Below are 20,291 nucleotides of genomic sequence, written 5' to 3'. Positions count from 1 at the left end.
TCCGCCATGTCCCCCCACCATGTCCCTTTTATCTTGTCCCCCCACCCCGTTTCCCTCACCATATCTCCTCCACAATGTCCTCTCCACTGTGTTTCCTCCATCAGGTCTCCTCCACCATGTCCCCTCCACATTATCACCTCAACCATGTCCCCTCCAACATATCTCCTCTACAATGTCCTCTCCACTGTGTCTCCTCCACCACATATCCTTTACCGCTATGTCTCCTCCAATGTGAATCCTCCATCATGTCTCCTCCATCACATCCTTTCCCGCCATGTCTCCTTCCACCATGTTCCAGGAATGTGTCTCTCTGCCTTTGTCTCCTCCACCATGTTCCTTTATCAGTTCTCCATCACCATGTCCCCTCCACTTTGTTTCCTCCACCGTGTCTCCCCCACAGTGTTCTTTTATACCAGGAACAGCTGAGCCAATCACTATCACTTACCAGACAGGGTTGTCTTAGGTGAGATTTGCTCAGTCTTAAAGGGACAGCCCTGGTACTGACATTACCCCCTTTCATTGAGGGGGAGCTCCTGCAACCCCAGACTTACCGGGCGTTAAAAATGTAACTGCCTTTTAAGTCGGTCAGTGTGACAATCCAAATTCCAATGGTACGGAATCAGCAGCAAGGAAGATCAGGGTCAGAACAAGCCGGGTCATACACAAGTAGATCAGATCAGCTGGGTCAAGCACAAACACACAAAGGTAGGAATGCTGCCACAAGCACTGGTGGTGTTTTCACAGAGGTGTTTTAACCCCTCCTGGCGGTATTCCCGAGTCTGGCTCGGGGTGTAATTATTATACCAAAAGCGGTAACCCCGAGCCAGACTCGGGACCGCATCGCTGGATCCAGGAGGACACTTACTTACCTTCTCCCTCGGATCCAGCAATGTCCCCGCGCTGTACGAGCGGCTCGTCCTCCGCTTGATTCATCACAGACCCGATCTCCGTTCCCTGCCAGCGTTGCGACGCACGGTGACGGAGATCGGCGCCAAATTCAAAAAGTGAAACACACACTATACATAGAGTATAATGTAATCTTACAGATTACATTGCTGTATGTAATTATTTCACCTCCCCTTTGTCCCTAGTGGTCTGCCCAGTGTCCTGCATGCAGTTTTATAATATGAAAACTGTTCTTTATGCCTGGAAACTGGAGATTGTCCATAGCAACCAACACTGTCCCTTTACATCAAAAATGATTTTAGACCAGCTAGAAAACAGCAATAATAAATTGGAATCACTCGCAGAATTGAGGGATAGCGATTTGTGGGGAGATCCATCATCAAATACTGAAAAGTAACGACAGCGACAATTCTGCAACTCAGCAAATTTCAGTGTTTTTGATTTGATTACATTATTGAATAATTTGTATTATTGTTATATTATTATTTGGTATAATTATTTATAGTTATTTATTATATTAGAATTTATGATTTCATTTTTCAAACTTTATCATACCCGGGATGTCTGCTAGACTCTGGTTTGGACAGATTTAAGTGAGGTATTCCTAATGCCGCGTACACACGATCAAACAATCGGGTGGAAAAGTCCGGTAAACTCAAGTTTACTTTTTTTTACCCGAAAGTACGGTAGACTTAGAAAGTATTTTTGCACTCCAATCTTCCCGCCAGACTTGCATTTCGGCGGACAATCCGGCCGTTGGTATGCCAGTCCGCTGTACTTTGAAATGAGCGTACTTTTCCCTCGCGGAGAAAAGTCTGCTCATTTTGAGCGCGTCTCCAGGTAGACGGGGCCAGCGAAGGAGGCGTCGCTGGCCCCGCCACCTGGTATGGACTTAAAGGGTAACCCCAACACCGCACGGCCCCCCTTCCCCAAGGCACCCCCCCATGTTGAGGGCACGCGGCCTGGTATGGCTCGGAGGGGGGGCGCTCGCTCGTCCCCCCCCCTTTCCTGGCCGGCCGGGTAGCGTGCTCGGACAAGGGTCTGATGTGGACCTGGGGGGGACCCCCACGCCGATTTTTTTTTTATTTTTTTTTTTTTTCCAGCGTTGGGGTTCCCCTTTAAGTCCATACCAGGTGGCGGGGCCAGCGACATCTCCTTCGCGGGCCCCGCCTGCCTGGAGACGTGCTCAAAATGAGCGGACTTTCCTCCGCATGTGTGGGCGAGTCCGTTCATTTCAAAAGTACGGCGGACTTAGTACGCCGTATTAGTCCACTGAAAAAGTGCCATGTGTGGGCAAGTAGCCCGTTCAGAAAGTCCGGCGGACAGTCCGGCTGGAAGTCCGCCGGACTAAGTCCACTGGATAGTCAGCTACGTGTGTACATGGCATAAGAATTACAGGACTACAATATAAAACACCAAATTTTCATGCAAAATAATTGTACCGCTTTTAGCACCTAAAATCCGAAATAGTCATACCGCCAGGGAGGTTAAAAGTGAACAGTGATTAGCCGGCCAATCACCATCACTTCCCAGGCCAGGGCTGTCTCAGGTGAGATTTGCCTAGTCTTATACTGACAGCCCAAATCCCGGTACTGAGACTGACTTGTTTTTGTTCAGTATTGTTACCAACTTCTGACTCTTCCTGACTCGGATTCTTCTCACATCCTGCTGTCTTTCTACACGGCTATTACCAAACCAGGCTTTTCACCCGGCTCCACCTTCAACTGAACTTGTCATCTCCACAGTGCATTGTCATCTATACATCCGATTCCTCAGATATCAGAGCTCCCAAGTTCCTGCTCAGTGTCTACACCTTGACACTTGTGCCTTTCCTTCACCCCTGTAGACTCTGTCTCACCATCCAGGGCTTCTCAGATGGGAACTGTACAAGAGACCTTCCTCATCACCTCAGGGTCTGCATACAGGTAGGTGGCCGTACCATTCAGCCAAATGGAGCCTGAAAGGAGGACCTTGTCTATGGATGGTCTCTGTCAGAAAATAACAGCAGGTCTTATCCTGATGGCTGGTAACACGTTCCTGACATCTGACATGGAAGGACGTAGTGGAGGAGACACAGTTGAGGAGCAATGTTGGAGGAGACATGGTGGAGGAGACATCAACTTTTTTAAGATGGGAATGAGGGACACCTATTAGCAAAAGTATGTGGCCATAGGACACACCCCCTGCCACACCCCCTTAAAGGAGAATTCTACAAAAGATCAGACCAAAATTAGGGACAAATGAGGGACAGAGGGACATTCCTCCAAATCAGGGACAGTTGGGATCTAAGTATACTTCATTCATTTCTGTTTTTCTTTTTTTCTGCTTTTCTAATCCTCCCATAATGTGATTTCTCCTCCCCCAGTCCCCCTCTCTGACATCACTGTGACCTCCTCCTGTCTCCCGGATGGCAGCGCAGAGGCTGAATGTTCGGTGAAAGGATCAGATCCGCGTTATTCCTGGAGTTTGGATGGAAGATCCGTCTCCTCACACCGCCGGGTAACTCTTCCTCCTCTGGTCTCCGGAACCCTCCACTGTGATGTCACCAATCAGATCAATAATCTAAGTAGATCCATCAACATCTCCTGTGCAGGTGAGTGAGAGAAATGTCTCCAGGCTGAATTTACTACTAAAGATTTTACTGAGAGATAAAATATTCCAGACATAAAGATTACAATCCAGGAAATACATAACATGACAGAATGATCAGCTTCCATCAGAGCCTTTTACCTTCCCATATAGAAAAATTCTTAGAGGGCACAGAGAAGCTGTCCAAGCTGACAGCCAATAATGGGCAGTGGAGGTATTCCTCGCCCCACAGCATGCCCATTGCATACATGCAGTTGCGGGGTGGGCAATGCCTCCAACACATATGATTTGTTGTCAGCTTTGATAGCTTTCAGGCAGGATAGCTTGGGTGGTTTTGGACTTGCGTCACCCCTACCTAGGAGGGAACCCTGGACACTGGCAACCAGGAATGAGCTTTATGTTCGAGTCGAACTCATGCTCCACTTGAACATTGGCTGTTCGCCAGTTCGCCGAACAGTGAGCAATTTTGGGTGTTCACGGCAAATTCGAAAGCCGCGGAACACCCTTTAAAAGTCTATGGGAGAAGTCAAAAGTGTTAATTTTAAAGGCTTATATGCATTGTATTGTCATAAAAAGTGTTTGGGGACCCGGGCAGGGCCATCTTTAGCGCAGGGCAAACGGGGGGAACTGGCCTGGGCCCAATGTTTGTAGGGGGGCCCGCACTGCTACCTGCGAATCTGGGCCCCAATGAAGGTTTTGCAGAGTGCGCAGAGGACACAGGACCAGAGGTTGTATTCCCGTGCTAGCCAGCTGAGAGGGGGCAGGGCCGGGAGCTCCACTGATGCACTGACCCCGCCTCCGTTCAGCCTGTATGCTCAGAACAGAGCGGCTGTAGTGAGAGCCAGTGATCGTCAGTGGAGCTCCCGGCCCCGCCCCCGGACCTCTGTATTCCCCAGCCAGTATAGAGGGGGCGGGGCCGGGAGCTCCACTGACGCTCCCACTCCGATCACTGGCTCTCACTACAGCTGCTCTGTTCCGAGCATACATGCTGCACGGGGCGGGGTCAGAGCGTCAGTGGAGCTCCCGGCCCCACCCCCTCTCAGCTGGCTAGCGTGGGAATACAGCCTCCCGTGTCCTCTGTGCACTCTGCAAAACCTTCATCGGGGGCCCCAATTCACTGGTAACGGGGCCCCCCTACAAAGCATCAATGTAGCTCCTGGCTGTTGTAGTGAGATCAGAGAATGGAAGCCCCGCCCACATACCTCTAAATGTATGTAGTGTGTTTGGCTGCTCAGGTATGTCCTTGCACCCATAAAATGCCTGACCGCTTAAACCCTGAGCTGTGTTTTTCAACTGTCAAGCTGTGCGTTGCTGAAAGTTCTCTGACCATCACCTGTAGCATGTCCGCAGTCTCTGTCTCCTGCGGTATGTCCGCAGTCTCTGTCTCCTGCGGTATGTCCGCAGCCTCTGTCTCCTGCGGTATGTCCGCAGTCTCTGTCTCCTGCGGTATGTCCGCAGTCTCTGTCTCCTGCGGTATGTCCGCAGTCTCTGATTGTCTCCTGCGGTATGTCCGCAGTCTCTGATTGTCTCTTATTGTCCGCAGTCTCTGTCTCCTGTAGTATGTCTGCACTCTCTGACACTCTCCTGTAGTATGTGTATTTATGTGCCCCTTTACTTGCTCAATTATTTAGGATTGCCCCACTGCTCAGTGAGAGGTAATGATGTGTATTAGCCTGTAGCAACCAATCAGCAAACAGTAGTGATCTGCTTTAATCTCTAGCAGCCAATCAATAAGTGGTAATGATGTGCATTAACCTTTAGCAACCAATCAGCAAGCAGAAATTATGTGTTGTAACCTCTAGCAACCAGCCAGTGAGCAGTAAGGATATCCGATAGGCTGTAACCTCTGGCAAACAATTGCAATTACTGCGTGATCTGCTGCAGTAAACTGATTTTGAGTCTACCTGCTATTTTTTGTATGTCTCAGAATGGAGGGGGGGGGCCCCAAGAAAATGTTTGCCCAGGGCCCAATCAAAATTAAAGACGGCCCTGGACCCGGGTCCTGCCCCAGGGGACATGTAACAAAGCAAAAAAGTCATTTAAAACTACTCGCAGCTGCAATGAATTGTCGGTCCGGCAATACACATAAAAGTTCATTGATAAAAACAGCATGGGGATTTCCCCACAGGGGAACCCCAAACCAAAATTTAAAAGTGTGGGGGTCCCCCTAAATTCCATACCAGGCCCTTCAGGTCTGATATGGATATTAAGGTGAACCCTGAGCCAAAATGTAAAAAAAAAAAATGGCGCGGGGTCCCCCTCAAAATCCATCCATCCATCTCATCTTTTTGCCGAGCACAAGAGTGTGAGGAATATCTAGTTGGTGAGTGTTTTATCTGACGGGAGAGGAATCGCTGACACTCGGGGGTGGTGGATAATTACAGAATTTCTACACATAATCAACAATTGCATCAAGTTTTTGGACTTTTATCATTTGCACATTTATATTATTATTTTTTTACTACTGGCACAGGGTGATTATTGTGATATCATTTTAGTTTGTTTATGTTGTAGTTCTGTCTAAACAGACATTCACCGTATCACTTTTGAAGTGTTATTTAAGTGCAGCTTATATTCATTTTTTTGCACTATTGTAATAGAGTTTAAATGAATATACTATTTCACATTTCATTTATTTAAAGTGGAAGCTTCACTGAAATAATTTTTGTATTTTTAAGCGCAGTGGTGAGAACTCACCCCAAGATATTTGCTGAGAGGCATGTCGAGTCCATGGAAGATTTTATATTTTGCCACAAGTTGCAGGAAAATGACAAACATTTTTTTTTTTTTTTTTTGCATAAAGTTGTCACTAAATGATATATTGCTGACACATGTCATGTGCATATGTGAAATCACACCCCAAAATACATTCTGCTGCTTCTCCTGAGTACGGGGATACCACATGTGTGGGACTTTTTGGAGCCTAGCCACATACGAGACCCCGAAAACCAATCACCGCCTTCAGGATTTCTAAGGGCGTACATTTTTTATTTCACTCCTCACTACCTATCAGTTTTGAAGGCCATAAAATGCTAAGATGGCACAAAACCCCCCAAATTACCCCATTTTGGAAAGTAGACACCCCAAGCTATTTGCTGAGAGTCATGGAGAGTATTTTACAGCTCTCATTTGTTTTTGAAAATGAAGAAAGCAAAGACATTTTTTTTTTTCTTTTTTCAAATCTTTGTGACAAAAAGTGAGATCTGCAAAATACTCACCATACCTCTCAGCAAATAGCTTGGGGTGTCTACTTTCCAGAATGGGGTCATTTGGGGGGGGGGGTTTGTGCAATCAGGGCATTCCATGGTCTCCAAAACTGTGATAGGCAGTGAGGAGTGAAATCAAAAATTTACACCCTTAGAAAGCCTGAAGGCGGTGATTGGATTTTGGGGTCCCATATAGTGATGGACGAACCTCCGACGGGACGTAACGCGAACGTGACCAAAAGTTTGCGAACCGCAAGGTCCGCAGCGGGCCCCATTGACTTTAATGGCAGGCGAACCTTAAAAATCTCCAGGTCATATTTTTAGCCACAAAATACTTACTAGCTGTGCACACATAGTCCCACCACATGGACACTGACATAACACATGTATGAAGTGAATCTGGGATCGACAACGACAAGCATTCTTTTTTTATCTGTGAAATTTTGACAATGCAGGAGCGTATGAGGGCCATGGAGGAGAGGGAAGGTCAGGGCAGGCTATGAAGGGGGTGCAGGAGATGATCAGTGCCACAGTCAGGGCAGAGCAGTCCTATGCCAGTGTGCCAACCTCTGCTTGAGCCCCTCCCTCTGCCCGGCCCTTACCCCCACCTATGCAGGGCTCCACTGCGGTGGTCCGGGGGTGCCAGTCCAGTGCTGATCCTCAGCCATGGTGCTGGCACTGCCTGCTGATTGGCTTCTCCGCTTTCTCACTCCTCATCTCCCTCACTGTCTGAAACCAGCACCGTGATAGAGAGCACTGATGCCACACCAGCACCGTGATAGAGAGCACTGATGCCACACCAGCACCGTGATAGAGAGCACTGACGCCACACCAGCACCGTGATAGAGAGCACTGACACCACACCAGCACCGAGATAGAGAGCACTGACACCACACCAGCACCGAGATAGAGAGCACTGACACCACACCAGCACCGAGATAGAGAGCACTGACACCACACCAGCACCATGATAGAGAGCACTGACACCACACCAGCACCGAGATAGAGAGCACTGACACCACACCAGCACCATGATAGAGAGCACTGACACCACACCAGCACCGAGATAGAGAGCACTGACACCACACCAGCACCATGATAGAGAGCACTGACACCAGCACCGTGATAGAGAGCACTGACACCAGCACCGTGATAGAGAGCACTGACACCAGCACCGAGATAGAGAGCACTGACACCACCAGCACCGTGAGAGAGAGCACTGACACCACCAGCAGCATGATAGAGAGTAGACATGTGCAAAAGGAAAAAATTTGTTTAGTTTAGTTTCGTGTTAATTCATTAATTTTGTTTAGTTATATTCGTTAACTTCCTTAAATTCATTTTCGGATTTTGTTTAGTTTTCTACCGAATTCGAAAAATCGGCTACATTCGAAAATATTTCTACCGGATTCGAAATGATTTCAACATGATTCGACATTATTTCAACCGCATTCGTTACTGATGGAGGCAGCAACATGGTCAAGGCTGTAAGGGATGGCAGCTTTGTGGGTGTGCGCTGCTCAGCCCACTTTCTCCACCAGGTGGTAACTAACAGTTTTCGGTTGGTGGAGACCATTTCTAGCAGTGATGGAAGGCTGTCCAAAATGGTGGACTCTTGTCGAAAGATGGCTGGCCACTTCCATCGGAGTGTGAGGGACAGCCACCTCCTCAAGGTGGAACAGAGGAAGGCAGACCTTCCAGAACATTGCCTAAAACAGGATGTGGGGACTAGGTGGAATTCAACCCTAGCAATGCTGGAACGCATCCTTGAGCAGCAGAAGGCTCTCCATGCCATGGCCTGTGATCATAACATTGGCATAGAGAGACCTTTAGGCAGGGAGGACTGGGCCATAATTGGGCAGATTGTGGCAGTCCTCAAACCTTTCCTCTCTGCCATAGAACACCTAAGCCGCGAGGATGCCAGCATTGGTCATGTGCTCCCACTCTTCAACCACCTTCAGAGCAAATTGGAGCGGTTCAAGTTGGCTGAGGAACCTTTGCCTGGTGGTGGCCCTCAACCTGATGTGTTGGCTCTGCTAAACACATTTCTGATGGAGTTGGGCAGGCACACGCAAGAGTTGACCGTCTCTTGCCCAGAACTGATGCTGGCTGCCATGTGTGACCCTTGCATCAAGGGAAAAATGGCTGTGCAGTGTAATGCTCTGACAACATGGTGGGACAGACTAATCGACAGGGTGCATCAGAGGGAAAGGCAGATGGTAAGGCTGGGAGAAGAGGAAGAGGAGGAAGAAGATATTGAAGACCCCCTCTCCCATGCATCATCTAGTGAAGTGAGCAGAGCTCCTGCCAGCGGAGCATCTTCTGTCTTTGCTGAGGCACTTGACACCCTAATGCGAACCTCCAGCATAGTGAGCTCCAAGAAACCCATATCAGTCCTATTTGTCAGCCCCACCAGTGCACCCCACCACAGATCCATTTTTTTTTGGCAGGAGAAGAGCGAGGAGTGGCCTGCCCTCAGAGATATTGCCAAGGAGCTACTGTCCTGCCCTCCGACAAGTGTCCAGAGTGAGCGGGTGTTTTCTGTGACAGGAAACATCCTGTCACCCCAAAGATCCCAGTTGTCCCCCCAGCTAATGGAGCAGTTAGCATTTTTGAAAATCTATTTGCCAAAGCTGGGGTACCCCTCCCTCACTCTGAACATTCCTTGAACTGACTGTCTGCAGCAGAGATGGCCATTTGGTCTTAGTAGTTGGTCCCTGTCCTCCCACACAATCCCTCCCCTCGCTTCTCATCTACCCCTATTTGCTTGTGACATCATCTGGGATGGACGAGAAGTTCTTGTGCTACTCTGCATGCTGGCTGGTAAACACTGTGCCCCGATGTGCCCCAATGTGCCCTGATTTGCCCCCACCATTCTTCTAATTTACACATATGACTGCTAGAACAGATAAAAAGACATTTAGGGAACTTGATCAAAATTGGAGCGAACAGAATCTGGAGCAGTTTCCCATGGCAACCAATCAGCTTCTTTTCAGTTCGTTACGTTAAGATTTGAAAATGAAAGAGAGAAGCGGATTGTCTGCCATGCACCGCTGGTCCAGTTTTTGCCTGTTCCAGTTTCGATAGATCCCCCACACTGTTTGGGGTAACCAGGGATGTGCAGAGAGTACATGCGTGGTAACGCCAAACAATTTCCAGTGACCCCACACACCCCGGTAACCCCGTACAGTGCGGGGGATCAAAACTGGAGCAGCTGTGCATGGCAGCCATGTGCTCATTATAAGGGGCTCCCACCATCCCTGTGCTGCGCTGACTTCCTCCTGGGGCTGTACCCCTTCTGTGCTCAATATGTCACCACGAGGATGACAGAGTTCAATTTTGTTGAAGTGTATGAACCGCAAGATCTGCTCGTATCGTGCCATGGTCATGGAGGCAGAAAACACAAGCATATGGTGAATTGGATCAATGGACCAATATGACCGCAACATACTCATTTTAACTATGCCCATGTCGAGGGATATGCCCAGAAAGGTCTTAAATTTGGAAACCGTAATTGGTTTGCAATCTCTGGCAAGGGAGGACTGGGGATTAGCGGTGATGTATTGATCAGCATACAAATTGCTTTGGTCCACAAGAGATCTATAGAGCTCTTCGGTGAAAAACAGCGAATACAAATCAAGTAATGTATAATCAACTGTTTCCACTGGAATAGCGGCACTAGTAATTCTCTGCTCCATACGAGAGACCTGCAGTTCTTGTACCTCAATGACAGCAGAAGAAGATCGGGGTCTGGTACGCCTGACCTTGGCAGGGACCACAACTCCGTCGTCAGAGCTATCTGTCATGGAGCCGCTTTCCTCTACAGGATCGTATTCTGAGCCTGAATCTGACAGATGAGTGACTTCCTCTTCACTATCTGTCATGCTCAGAAATGTGTAGGTCTCTTCACTACTGTACCTTCGATTTGCCATTTTGGGCTCAAAATTTACTGGTAGTGAGACTCACAGGTAAAAAAGATCCTAGGCTGTTAGCAACTGTATCAAACGCTACCAAAAAAACTGTTAGCGATCGCAGGGATCAGGCCTGACTCTGCGAATGCTGCAGTTATGTGTTTAGTGTTTTGTAAGTGACAGTGATCGATCCATCAATCGGCTGGGCGGAGGGGCAAAATGCAGGTGCCAGCAGGTATCTGGGCTGATCAGATCAGATATCGATCCGTTCAGACACTATACTACTGACAGGGGATGCAGGGGGGTGATCGGGGGGTTATCTGCCTATGTGTACTAGTTTTAGCGTAGTGTTGGTGCAAACTCACATTGATGTCTTCTCTCCTCGGACACTGGAATGAAGAGGCTGCACGAGGAGAGATGAACACTTCCTCTGCTTCTGTTTACATTTCAGAATCAGAGGAAGCTTCTCATTTGTCAAGAGCGATCACAAGGGGGTGACCATGAATCGGTGGCATCCCCCTCAGCACGGATCGCCTCAGGCAGGGGGGGGTGTGATTGTGCCCCTGCCCGTGGGAGGGGAGTAACGTACCCATACGTTACTCTGCCTGCCCATGCCATTCTGCTGCAGTATATCTGCGTGAGGTGGTCGGCAAGTGGTTAATATAAATTACACTATCTCTCTGTACAGAAATAGTGGTATGCCCCTAAATTTGATATTATTCCTCCTGGAGCGATCCTCTAAATCAACCACTATAACTTGGAGGAATCATATTTCTTCAGTGTGATGGTCATAGGCGTCCGCCATTTCGTTATAAACTGAGGTATGTTTTGTCACCACTTTTTCCAGGTCGGTCGTGCGTTCCTCTACCCGATCATTTCTTTTGTGTAAGGTAGAAATAGAGGAGCGTAATGTGGAAAATCCGCACTAACCCCAATATGGATTGGTGAAAATAAGTATATATAAAAATACTAAATACTGATAAGTGATATATAAATGAAGATGCTGCAATCTAAAAAAATTGAATATTCAACTTTGAAGGTATGTATAAATAAAAAATAGATGCAATATTCATAAATTTAAACCCGTGCTGAACCAACACCGTACTAAAAGAAAAAAGTCAATAAGGTGTTCACAAATAGTCCAAATGGTAGATATTTAGCCGTGAGATCCAAACCTGAAGTTCTTCTCACAATACAGTCCCACCCGGTATCCACGAAATAATAAAATGCCAGATGGCCGCTTACCAGAACCGTAGGATCTCTATTACAGAGACCAGACAGGTACAGACAGGAGGGATCATTCAGGCAAAAGCGGCAAATTCAAACCTCCATCTGTTTGGATCCTCTCCTCCTCTGGTAGGTCCAGACTCTAATCTGTTCCGTGGAACCCGCATTTAAGGGTAAGGACTTCCAGAAGGGCGAGTCATAAAATATAAATAGAGGCTTTCATAGTGCAGTAAAAAATCTAAGTTTCTTTATTTTTCAAAAAGATACAAACTCTGCACCACCAAGTAAAAACAACGAACAGATACTTTCAAGCGAAAGACACAGCCGCGGCTCACGCCATCTGACTGGTGGGTGGTGCAATGTGACGTTCTGTCTACTAGCTCCGCCTGACGCTGCGTTTCTCCGTAATAGGCATCCACAGGGAAAGGAGGCTAGGGCGGAATTGGTTCAGCATGGGTTTAAATGTATGAATATTTACCTTGGTGCTTTTTCCTTGTTTTGTTTGAACAAAACTGTTTGTATAGGAGTTGTACATTTATTTGTTTGGGTTTGCACATATTGGTATCATTTTTGGACGCGCATCTATGTTTTATTTATACAGAAATAGAGGAGCGCAGTTCATTATGAAAGACTCTTTGCAGAGAAAGCAGAATGAGCTTTAGTGTGTGCTCAGATGCTGGCTGGTCACTGGCAGGGAGGGCTGCTAGGGAGTCAGTGATTTCCTCAGGGTTTGTGCGTGTCTGGACATCCCAGTGATGCTTCTTAATCAGAGGTTCCTTAGCAGGGGAAAGTGCAGGGGACAGTGCAGTCCGCTTACCTCTATCTGAAGGTGATTGCTGGGGAGAGGTAGGCTCTGATGTGAGACTTTCCATGGGCTCCGAATTGTCTGCAGGTCCCTGCATGACGCCTGTGTCCTGTGAGGAATCATGAAGCGCCGCGCCATCTTTGGATGATTGCATGGCCGGCTGTGGGAAATAATTGGTGAGGCGGTGCGGCTTGTGGAGGCTGAGGTATTTCTTCTTGGAGATATTGTCTAGTCGCTGAGGATGAGGGCTCCCCTCCGGTGTTTCAGGGAGAGGGAGCTGCTGCTGGCAAGTCCTGGGCGCAGCTGTTTGTCCCGGGGCTGAGCAGAGCTGGGTGGTTAAGCAGCCATCTTGCTCCATGGCTGGCCACGCCCCCCAGGAAGGAGTACATTTTTACTGGCTGCTGGTCCCCTCCTGTAGAGATCAACCAAAGCCTAGGATTCCCAATCACACAATTGTCCCCTTTAGGATCTGGAAATAAAAGTTTCTGCAGCAAAGATATTTCAGGAGTTCTGTGACTTTTTATGACTGTAATGGATTGGGGTGGACGGGGTATTACAGGGGAAATCATATTTCATTATAGTACAATGTTACAGATCTCCCCATCTCTGTGTCTCTCAGTTCCGGTATCAGATCCAGTCCTGGATGTGAGGTGTCTCCACAATGACAGCGCTGAGATCTCCTGCTGGGTGGAGAACGGGACTGACCCCTCCATCTACCTGACTGTGAGTGGAGGATTGGAGGTATATAATGTCACCAGCTCAGAGCGGACAGTCCGTGTCACTGTGCCTCCTGTGTCACCGCCCCATTCCTGGAATATCAGATGTTCAGCAAAGAACATCATAAGAGAGAGATCCACCAATCAGACACAAGACGCTTGTCCAGGTGAGTGACGTGTGTCCTGTCCCTGCTGAGACCCACCTATTAACTCTTATTTAACCCATTATAGATTAGAAATCTGTCAGATCCCAGGAATAGCTGAGATACCATGATGTCATTGACCAAATATGGTCATATCCATATATGGTAAATTATATCACCCAGAACACCCGCCCCTTTGTATATATCAGCTGCTATCCACCAGAGGTGTCAGTACACTCTACAATGTGTTTGTTATTGAGTAGGGTATCACCCCTTACTTATTCACAAAGAGGGAGGGTGTTATCTGGGTGCCCCCCAAATTTATTGGGAACTTCTAAATGTGAATAAGCCTCCTGCCTGCAGACCTCCACAACCACTAAGCCAGGGAAGAGACTGTTGTCCTCATTAACATCTTGACAAGGTGCTTTGCTAGGGTTGTCCCTGCTGACAAGGCACCCTCCCATGGTGAGAATGTTTTTTTAACTATCCCCCCTCCAGTGTTTACATGGCTGGGGATTCTATTCATCTTTAGCTCACATAACTGAAAATAAAGGGGCCACCAATTATGCTTTTCACTCTGGAGTCTCCGGTATCTACAAAATTGTGTAATCCAGTGGCGGCTGGTGAAGTTTTAGGATGGGGATGCCAGACCCCGCCCTTCCTTTTTGACCCCTCCCACTTGGTGAAATGGGTGTGGTTTCAGCAAAATAGTGGGTGTGACTCTAAGGTGGTATGGTTAGCGTCTGAGATGAATGAGGGATGGAGGGAGAGAGGGATGGAGGGACAGCAGGCCCAGATCCTACACAACAATAGAAATGTGTATTCTAGAACGTTTAACAATCATCAGATAAAGATACTCCAAACACCTGGTGTTAGCACTTCAATCATCCCGGCACCATGGTTGTTATGGTGTCAGGATGAATGAAGCACATTATTTCTATTATTACATTGTAATATAAAAGGAAATCATTCAACTCACCATACTGCAGAATCAGTGGGATCCCTGTGCGTGTCACTAGCCACGTTGCCTCCCACCAGATGCCATCAGGTGTCCCCAGCGGAGTCCATCTGTACATCAGGTGCCCCCAGAAGAGTCTCTCCTTAGATGCAGACTGTGTCCCATCAAATGCAGCCTGTGTCCAAATGAATCCTGTGTCCCATTAAATGCATTGTGTGTCCAAAGCTGTGTCCTCTTTAAACCCCCCTTCTCATACTTACCTTGCTGTGTTGTCCTCTCTTGTGGGGTCTCCTTCACACTGGCAGTGGTGATGGAGGAGTCTGCTCTCATACTTCCGGTTTTCTCTCTCTCTCTCCCGGGCCAAATGGAAGAGAGAAAACAGGAAGTGACATCTAACTCAGATGTCAATCAAACCACCCGGCCATAGTAATAGATACTACGAGCGCTGGGCGGAAGCTACTGGGTGCGTCGGAAAGCTCCGCAAGGTGAGATAAAAACCCACAAATGAAACACCGCGTCAGCAATCTCGTAATTGCATTAACATGGTGCTTCCCATAAGCGCACTGTGTCCGGCGTCTGAACACAGTGCATTTAAGGACATTTTTGTTGTATTTTTTTTAAAGGGCCAGTTTTAAATAAAAACTTTTTTTGTGACTGCCTGCGAGGCGGGGGGGGGGGGCGGGGGGAGTCGATGCCCGCGTGCCCCCTATAGACAGGCTAGCAGTGGTGTAATCCAAAAGAAATATGAAAACACAGCTGGAGAGACTGCCACTGAGAACCTAGAATAGAAACATATCACTTATCTAACAATAATTATATACAATTAACACACAGCCATATAGTCAAAAAACACCTTACATAGAAAACTAAAGGAAAGAATATACCATGGCATCAGAAAACCCAATAAAAACATAACCCATCATGCCGTATGTGGGACCCTGCTATGGTTTATAAGGTTTAACCCCTTGGTGCTAGCTATCACTGGGGTTTGCTATTCTGGGAGGCGGGGCAGGGCTTTTGGCCATGAGGCCACTGTGATTGACTTTCATGGTGCCCACATGATCGGAAGTCTCCCGATTGCAAGGAGCGATTGGGAACTTTCCGTGGCCGCCAGTTACCGTACCAGGAGTATACACGGCACGCGCTCTCAGCACAGCACTGCTGGTTCTATTGCATGCAAATATGCGGCCGCTCGGAGCCAACTGGGTAAATATAGAACAATGGCTGGTGACTCTCTCACATAGTCATGTCCTCACTCGGCCCGCTGTCATTGTGTGATGATAATCTGACCTTCTTCTATCCTCTATGTTTACTGGATGAGTTATTAAATGGCCGGCTATGTCCTTATCAAGACAACCAGAATCTCTGCCCTGTTACCAGTGTGACTGTCCTGTTATACTAACAGAGATTTGGGGGGCGCACCCTAAAAGATGCATTAAAGATGGTGCAGCCCTATAATATTGTGTTCTGTCCTGTTATACTGACACTGCTGTACTGAAGATCTGACTGGATTTCATATATAATATTTACTATTCTGTACAGCTCTCTCATTGTACCCCATTATCTCCATTTAGGAGAAGTTTGGCCTGGGATACGTCACCTCCTGTCCCCCATTGCGGTCTTTGTCCTCTACACTGTTCTCCTCATCTTTATAGTCAATGACCTGAGGAAGATGAAGGATGAGAAGAATCGGAGTGAGAGGAAGACAAGGAGAAGGGATCAGATGGAGATGGAAATGGAACCAACTTACTATAATGACAGGAATTGAAACGTCTCCCCAGATTGTCAGCCTGGAAATTGTATGAGAACAAAGCACACCGTATGTAAAGAACTCCAACTGGGGAAACTTACAGGGCCACCAACTTCTCCAATTTCATCTGATTCAGCAGGTATTGGTAAAAATGGGAGCCATCTAGGGCCAGCTTAAGTCTCCGGCTCAAAGTTGACAAGTGACTTGAAGGATTGGTGACCATTGGTGGCTGTATCTGAATGTTTTCTGATTTTATTTGTGCTTAGTCGTATTATTCAACAGCTGCTTTTTTACTTTCTATATACAATATATTATTTTTTAAATGCAGCTTTTGTTCCTTTTTATTTGACAACCACCTTAGAAGATAAAGTAGATCTTTATTGATTAACATACATATTATTTTTTTCTTGTGTATTCTCAATAAAATATTCTTATACCAATAATACCGACTTCTGGTTCAGTTCCACCTCCTTTCCATCTCATTTCCTTCCCCTAGGACTCATTGGTATACCACCCTGATAATCCCCCCACCTTCCTGACAATCACTAACAAAAATGAAGAGCTTTGACTGACCTGAGGAGACCACAATCTCTACTAGGAGAAGAGAGATGAGTAAAGTATCCAAATGTTGTCCTGATTGCAACTTACAAAGACTTGTGATAGAGAGTAAAAGAACCACTCTACTCTTCTGCTACTTCAAGCTCCTCCATTTCCACTCCTCCTCCTATACAAGATTAACCATCATCAACCTCAAACAATAGGGATGAAAGTATTTCAAGGAGTGTCAGAGGTTTTCCTTACAGCCCTTCTGGGGGGGGGGGGGGGTCAGTATCAGTACATGAAGGGTGGGGGCAAGTATAGGCTACAACCATGCTCAGATTCAGCCATCAATGCCCTGCCATCTCCAGTATTGAGCAGGCAGGTTTCTATGTCCCAGCTACTAGAACAAATGGAAAAGTACACCTCTAGCTAACCTCATACCCATCATCTCAATACCAGCTTGGTAAAATTGCTGGCTTTACAGCTTCTGCCATTTCATCTGGTGGATATAGACCTTTTCCATCAATTTGTGGCTTTTGTTTTACCACAGGGGCAGTTTTCCAACCCATAAGGCCATCGCTATCCTTCACCATCACATGGAAGATCATTTTTCCATGTTTCTGGATCATGTGGTCATCTGCAGGGGGTCCACATGACCACAAAGAAGAACAGTCAGTAGGTAGAACTTTCTTTCTCATTAATGGCCCACTGGATCACTTCTTTGAAATGTGTAGTAGGGATGAGCTGAACACATCCCCCACTTTGGTTCGCACCAAAACTTGCAAACAGACAAACAATTTGTTTGAACACCGTTAAAGTCTATGGGACACGAACATGAAAAATCCAAGTGCTCATTTCAAAGGCTTTTATGCAAGTTATTGCCATAAAAAGTGTTGGGGACCTGGTACTGCCCCAGGGGACATGTATCAATGCAAAAAAAAGTTTTTTAAAATGGCTATTTTTTCAGGAGCAGTGATTTTAAGAATGCTTACAGTGAAACAATAAAAATGAAATATTCCTTTAAATATCTTCCGTGGGGGGGGGGGGGGGGGGTGCCTTAGTCTGCTTGTAAAATAGCACATTTTCCCCCCATGTTTACAAAAGTACTGCAGCAGAATGACATTTCTTTTTCCAATAAAATATTTTATTGATTAAGAAAGGAAAGAAGATACAAAGTCATATATTGTGAATGAAAAGTTACATAGAATCACAAACAACAAAAACAATAATAGTAACATGGGAATAAAAAATAAAGCAGGAACATCTTCACCACTGGCAGAAAAGAACAAGAAATACAGTATCATTAGACAAACAATCGTGAATATTCAGTAGAGGATTTAAAGTGTAGCCAACAAGACCAAATATTCTGAAATTTATCAGGTGAATCCTTAGATTGATGAATGAGATCTTCCATGGCAGCAATAGTATGAACACATCTAAACCATTCTGAAATTGAAGGAATAACTGTAGATTTCCAATATTTTGGGATACAAATTTTAGCAGCATTTAATAAATGTAAGATTAAAGATTTTCGATAAGCAGATTTTGGCATAGAATGGTGTAAAAGCATTTGAGCAGGAGAAAAATCCAATGGATATCATGTAATTAAAGATATTAAACGGTGAACTTCCTCCCAAAAAGGTTGAAGTAAGGGGCAAGACCAAAATAAATGCAATAGTGAACCATTGAGATCGGTACATCTCCAACAGTTAGGAGGAAAAGAAGAAGATATTTTATGCAACCAAACAGGCGTATGATACCATCTGCAGAAAATTTTTAAGTTATTTTCTTGAGCAGAAACATTTGGTGAGCCTTTGTGAATGTAAGAATAAATATTTTCCCATTATGCATCTGATAATTCAACATTAAGACCACTTTCCCAATGTTTACATGCGAGATTGGATTTAGGTGAGTGAGTGGAAAAAAAAAGTGAATACATATTAGAAATCAAATGTTTTTGAGGTTCCAATCTAGTGCAAAAATGTTCAAAGGGAGTACGTTTTCTAGAATAAGAAGTACGAGTGCGAGGATCATTCAAAAAATGTGTAATTTGTAGATATGACCAATATGGAAAAGAATGATCTGGAAAAATTAAACTAAGATCTTTGCAGGAAATAAAAGAATTGTCACGAAAAAATTTGTCAGCTTTGAAAATAACATTAGATTGAAATCCTTTCAGAAAAGATACTGTCATTCCCGGAGGGAAATCCGGATTTTTACAGATAGGTGTAAGAGGTCCGGAAATGAAAGATATATTATAGGTGTCACATAATTTACGAAAAATTTGTAAGGTGTTAGGAATGAAAGGATGTTTTTTACATTCCAATGGCACATGAGTCGCAGAAGTCCATGGCAAGTGATGAAGAGGCACATTAGAGAATGCATGTTCAAGAACAACCCAAGCTTTAGTAGCTAAATGAACATTCCAATCAATAATCGTCAAATGGCAAGCCCAATAATATTTAGTGAAATTTGGAAGACCAATGCCTCCTCTAAGTTTGGGTAAATTAAGTCTCTCAAAGCTAATTCTAGGTTTAGATTTGCCCCAGATAAATTCAGAACAAGTACGATGAATGGAAGTAAAAAAGGCTTTGGGTAGTTTGATAGGTATGGTCTGCAAAATATACAATAATCTAGGTAGTATGTTCATTTTAATTATTGAGGCTCTACCAAACCAAGAAAAAAGTCCAGAGGACCAAGATTTTAAGTCTTTTTGAATATTTTGTAAAATTGGTATGTCATTTTTAGAATACAAGTCAGAAAGGGATGAAGGTAATTGAATGCCTAAATAAGTAATGGAATTGAAGTTCCATTTAAAAGGAAAATTAGATTGACATATAGATATCAATTTAGAATCCAGAGATAAATTTAACGCTTCTGACTTAGAAAAATGTATCTGAAGATTCGACAATTTCTTAAACAACTCAAAATCTTTGAGAATATTTGGTAAGGTAATGTGAGGATTGGTAAGAAATAAAAGAATATCATCAGCAAATGCTGCAATTTTATAAGTATGTTGAGCAATAGTGACACCTGTAATATCGGGATTAGACCTAATGCGGTGTAAAAAAGGTTCTAGAGTAAGAACATAAATGAAAGGAGATAAGGGGCAACCTTGACGAGTACCATTAGAGATCGGGAAGGCTTTCGATAGGTGACCATTAAGCCTAACTTGGGCAGTGGGAGTGGAGTATAAAGCAAGAATAAAGTTCAACATACGATGTGGGATACCAAGTATTCTAAGACTTTCTGTCATAAAATCCCAGGCCACCCTATCGAAAGCCTTCTCCGCATCCAGAGATAAAAAAAAAAAAACATTAGTATTTGTAGAGGTCATCCATTTATGTATATTCAGTGCCTTAACTGTATTATCCCTTGCTTCTCTGCCCGGTATGAATCCCACTTGATCCAAATGAATGAGATCAGGAAGCAAGGGTAGAAGTCTATTGGCTAGTATTTTAGCATAAATTTTAAGATCAACATTTAAAAGAGAAATTGGTCTATAGTTAGCAATTAAAGTAAGATCTTTATGAGGTTTAG

The 20,291-nt window shown here is 45.4% G+C and overlaps 1 protein-coding gene across 3 annotated transcripts in view; it reads left to right on the top strand.

The window, feature by feature from the left end:
* The window catches only part of LOC143981560 (cell adhesion molecule CEACAM2-like), a 74,195-nt gene extending 57,541 nt beyond the window's left edge, over positions 1-16,654 (top strand). The window contains exons 4-6 of one of the 3 annotated variants that reach the window (XM_077479506.1): positions 3,272-3,499; positions 13,264-13,527; positions 16,036-16,654. In XM_077479506.1, the coding sequence (XP_077335632.1) occupies positions 3,272-3,499; positions 13,264-13,527; positions 16,036-16,229 (686 nt within the window). In that variant the 3' untranslated portion in view covers positions 16,230-16,654. The remainder of the gene's footprint in view (positions 1-3,271; positions 3,500-13,263; positions 13,528-16,035) is intronic. The other 2 variants (XM_077479507.1, XM_077479508.1) reach the window with 2 other exon arrangements.
* Positions 16,655-20,291: the final 3,637 nt, after the last annotated feature.

The sequence above is a fragment of the Lithobates pipiens genome, unplaced genomic scaffold, assembly GCF_037356315.1.
Source record: "Lithobates pipiens isolate NorthernLeopardFrog02 unplaced genomic scaffold, aLitPip1_a1.2 Scaffold_16, whole genome shotgun sequence".
NCBI classification, from domain to species: Eukaryota; Metazoa; Chordata; class Amphibia; order Anura; family Ranidae; genus Lithobates; species Lithobates pipiens.
The sequence above is the reverse complement of the archived record's forward strand: the minus strand, read 5'-3'. Positions and strand labels throughout refer to the sequence as shown.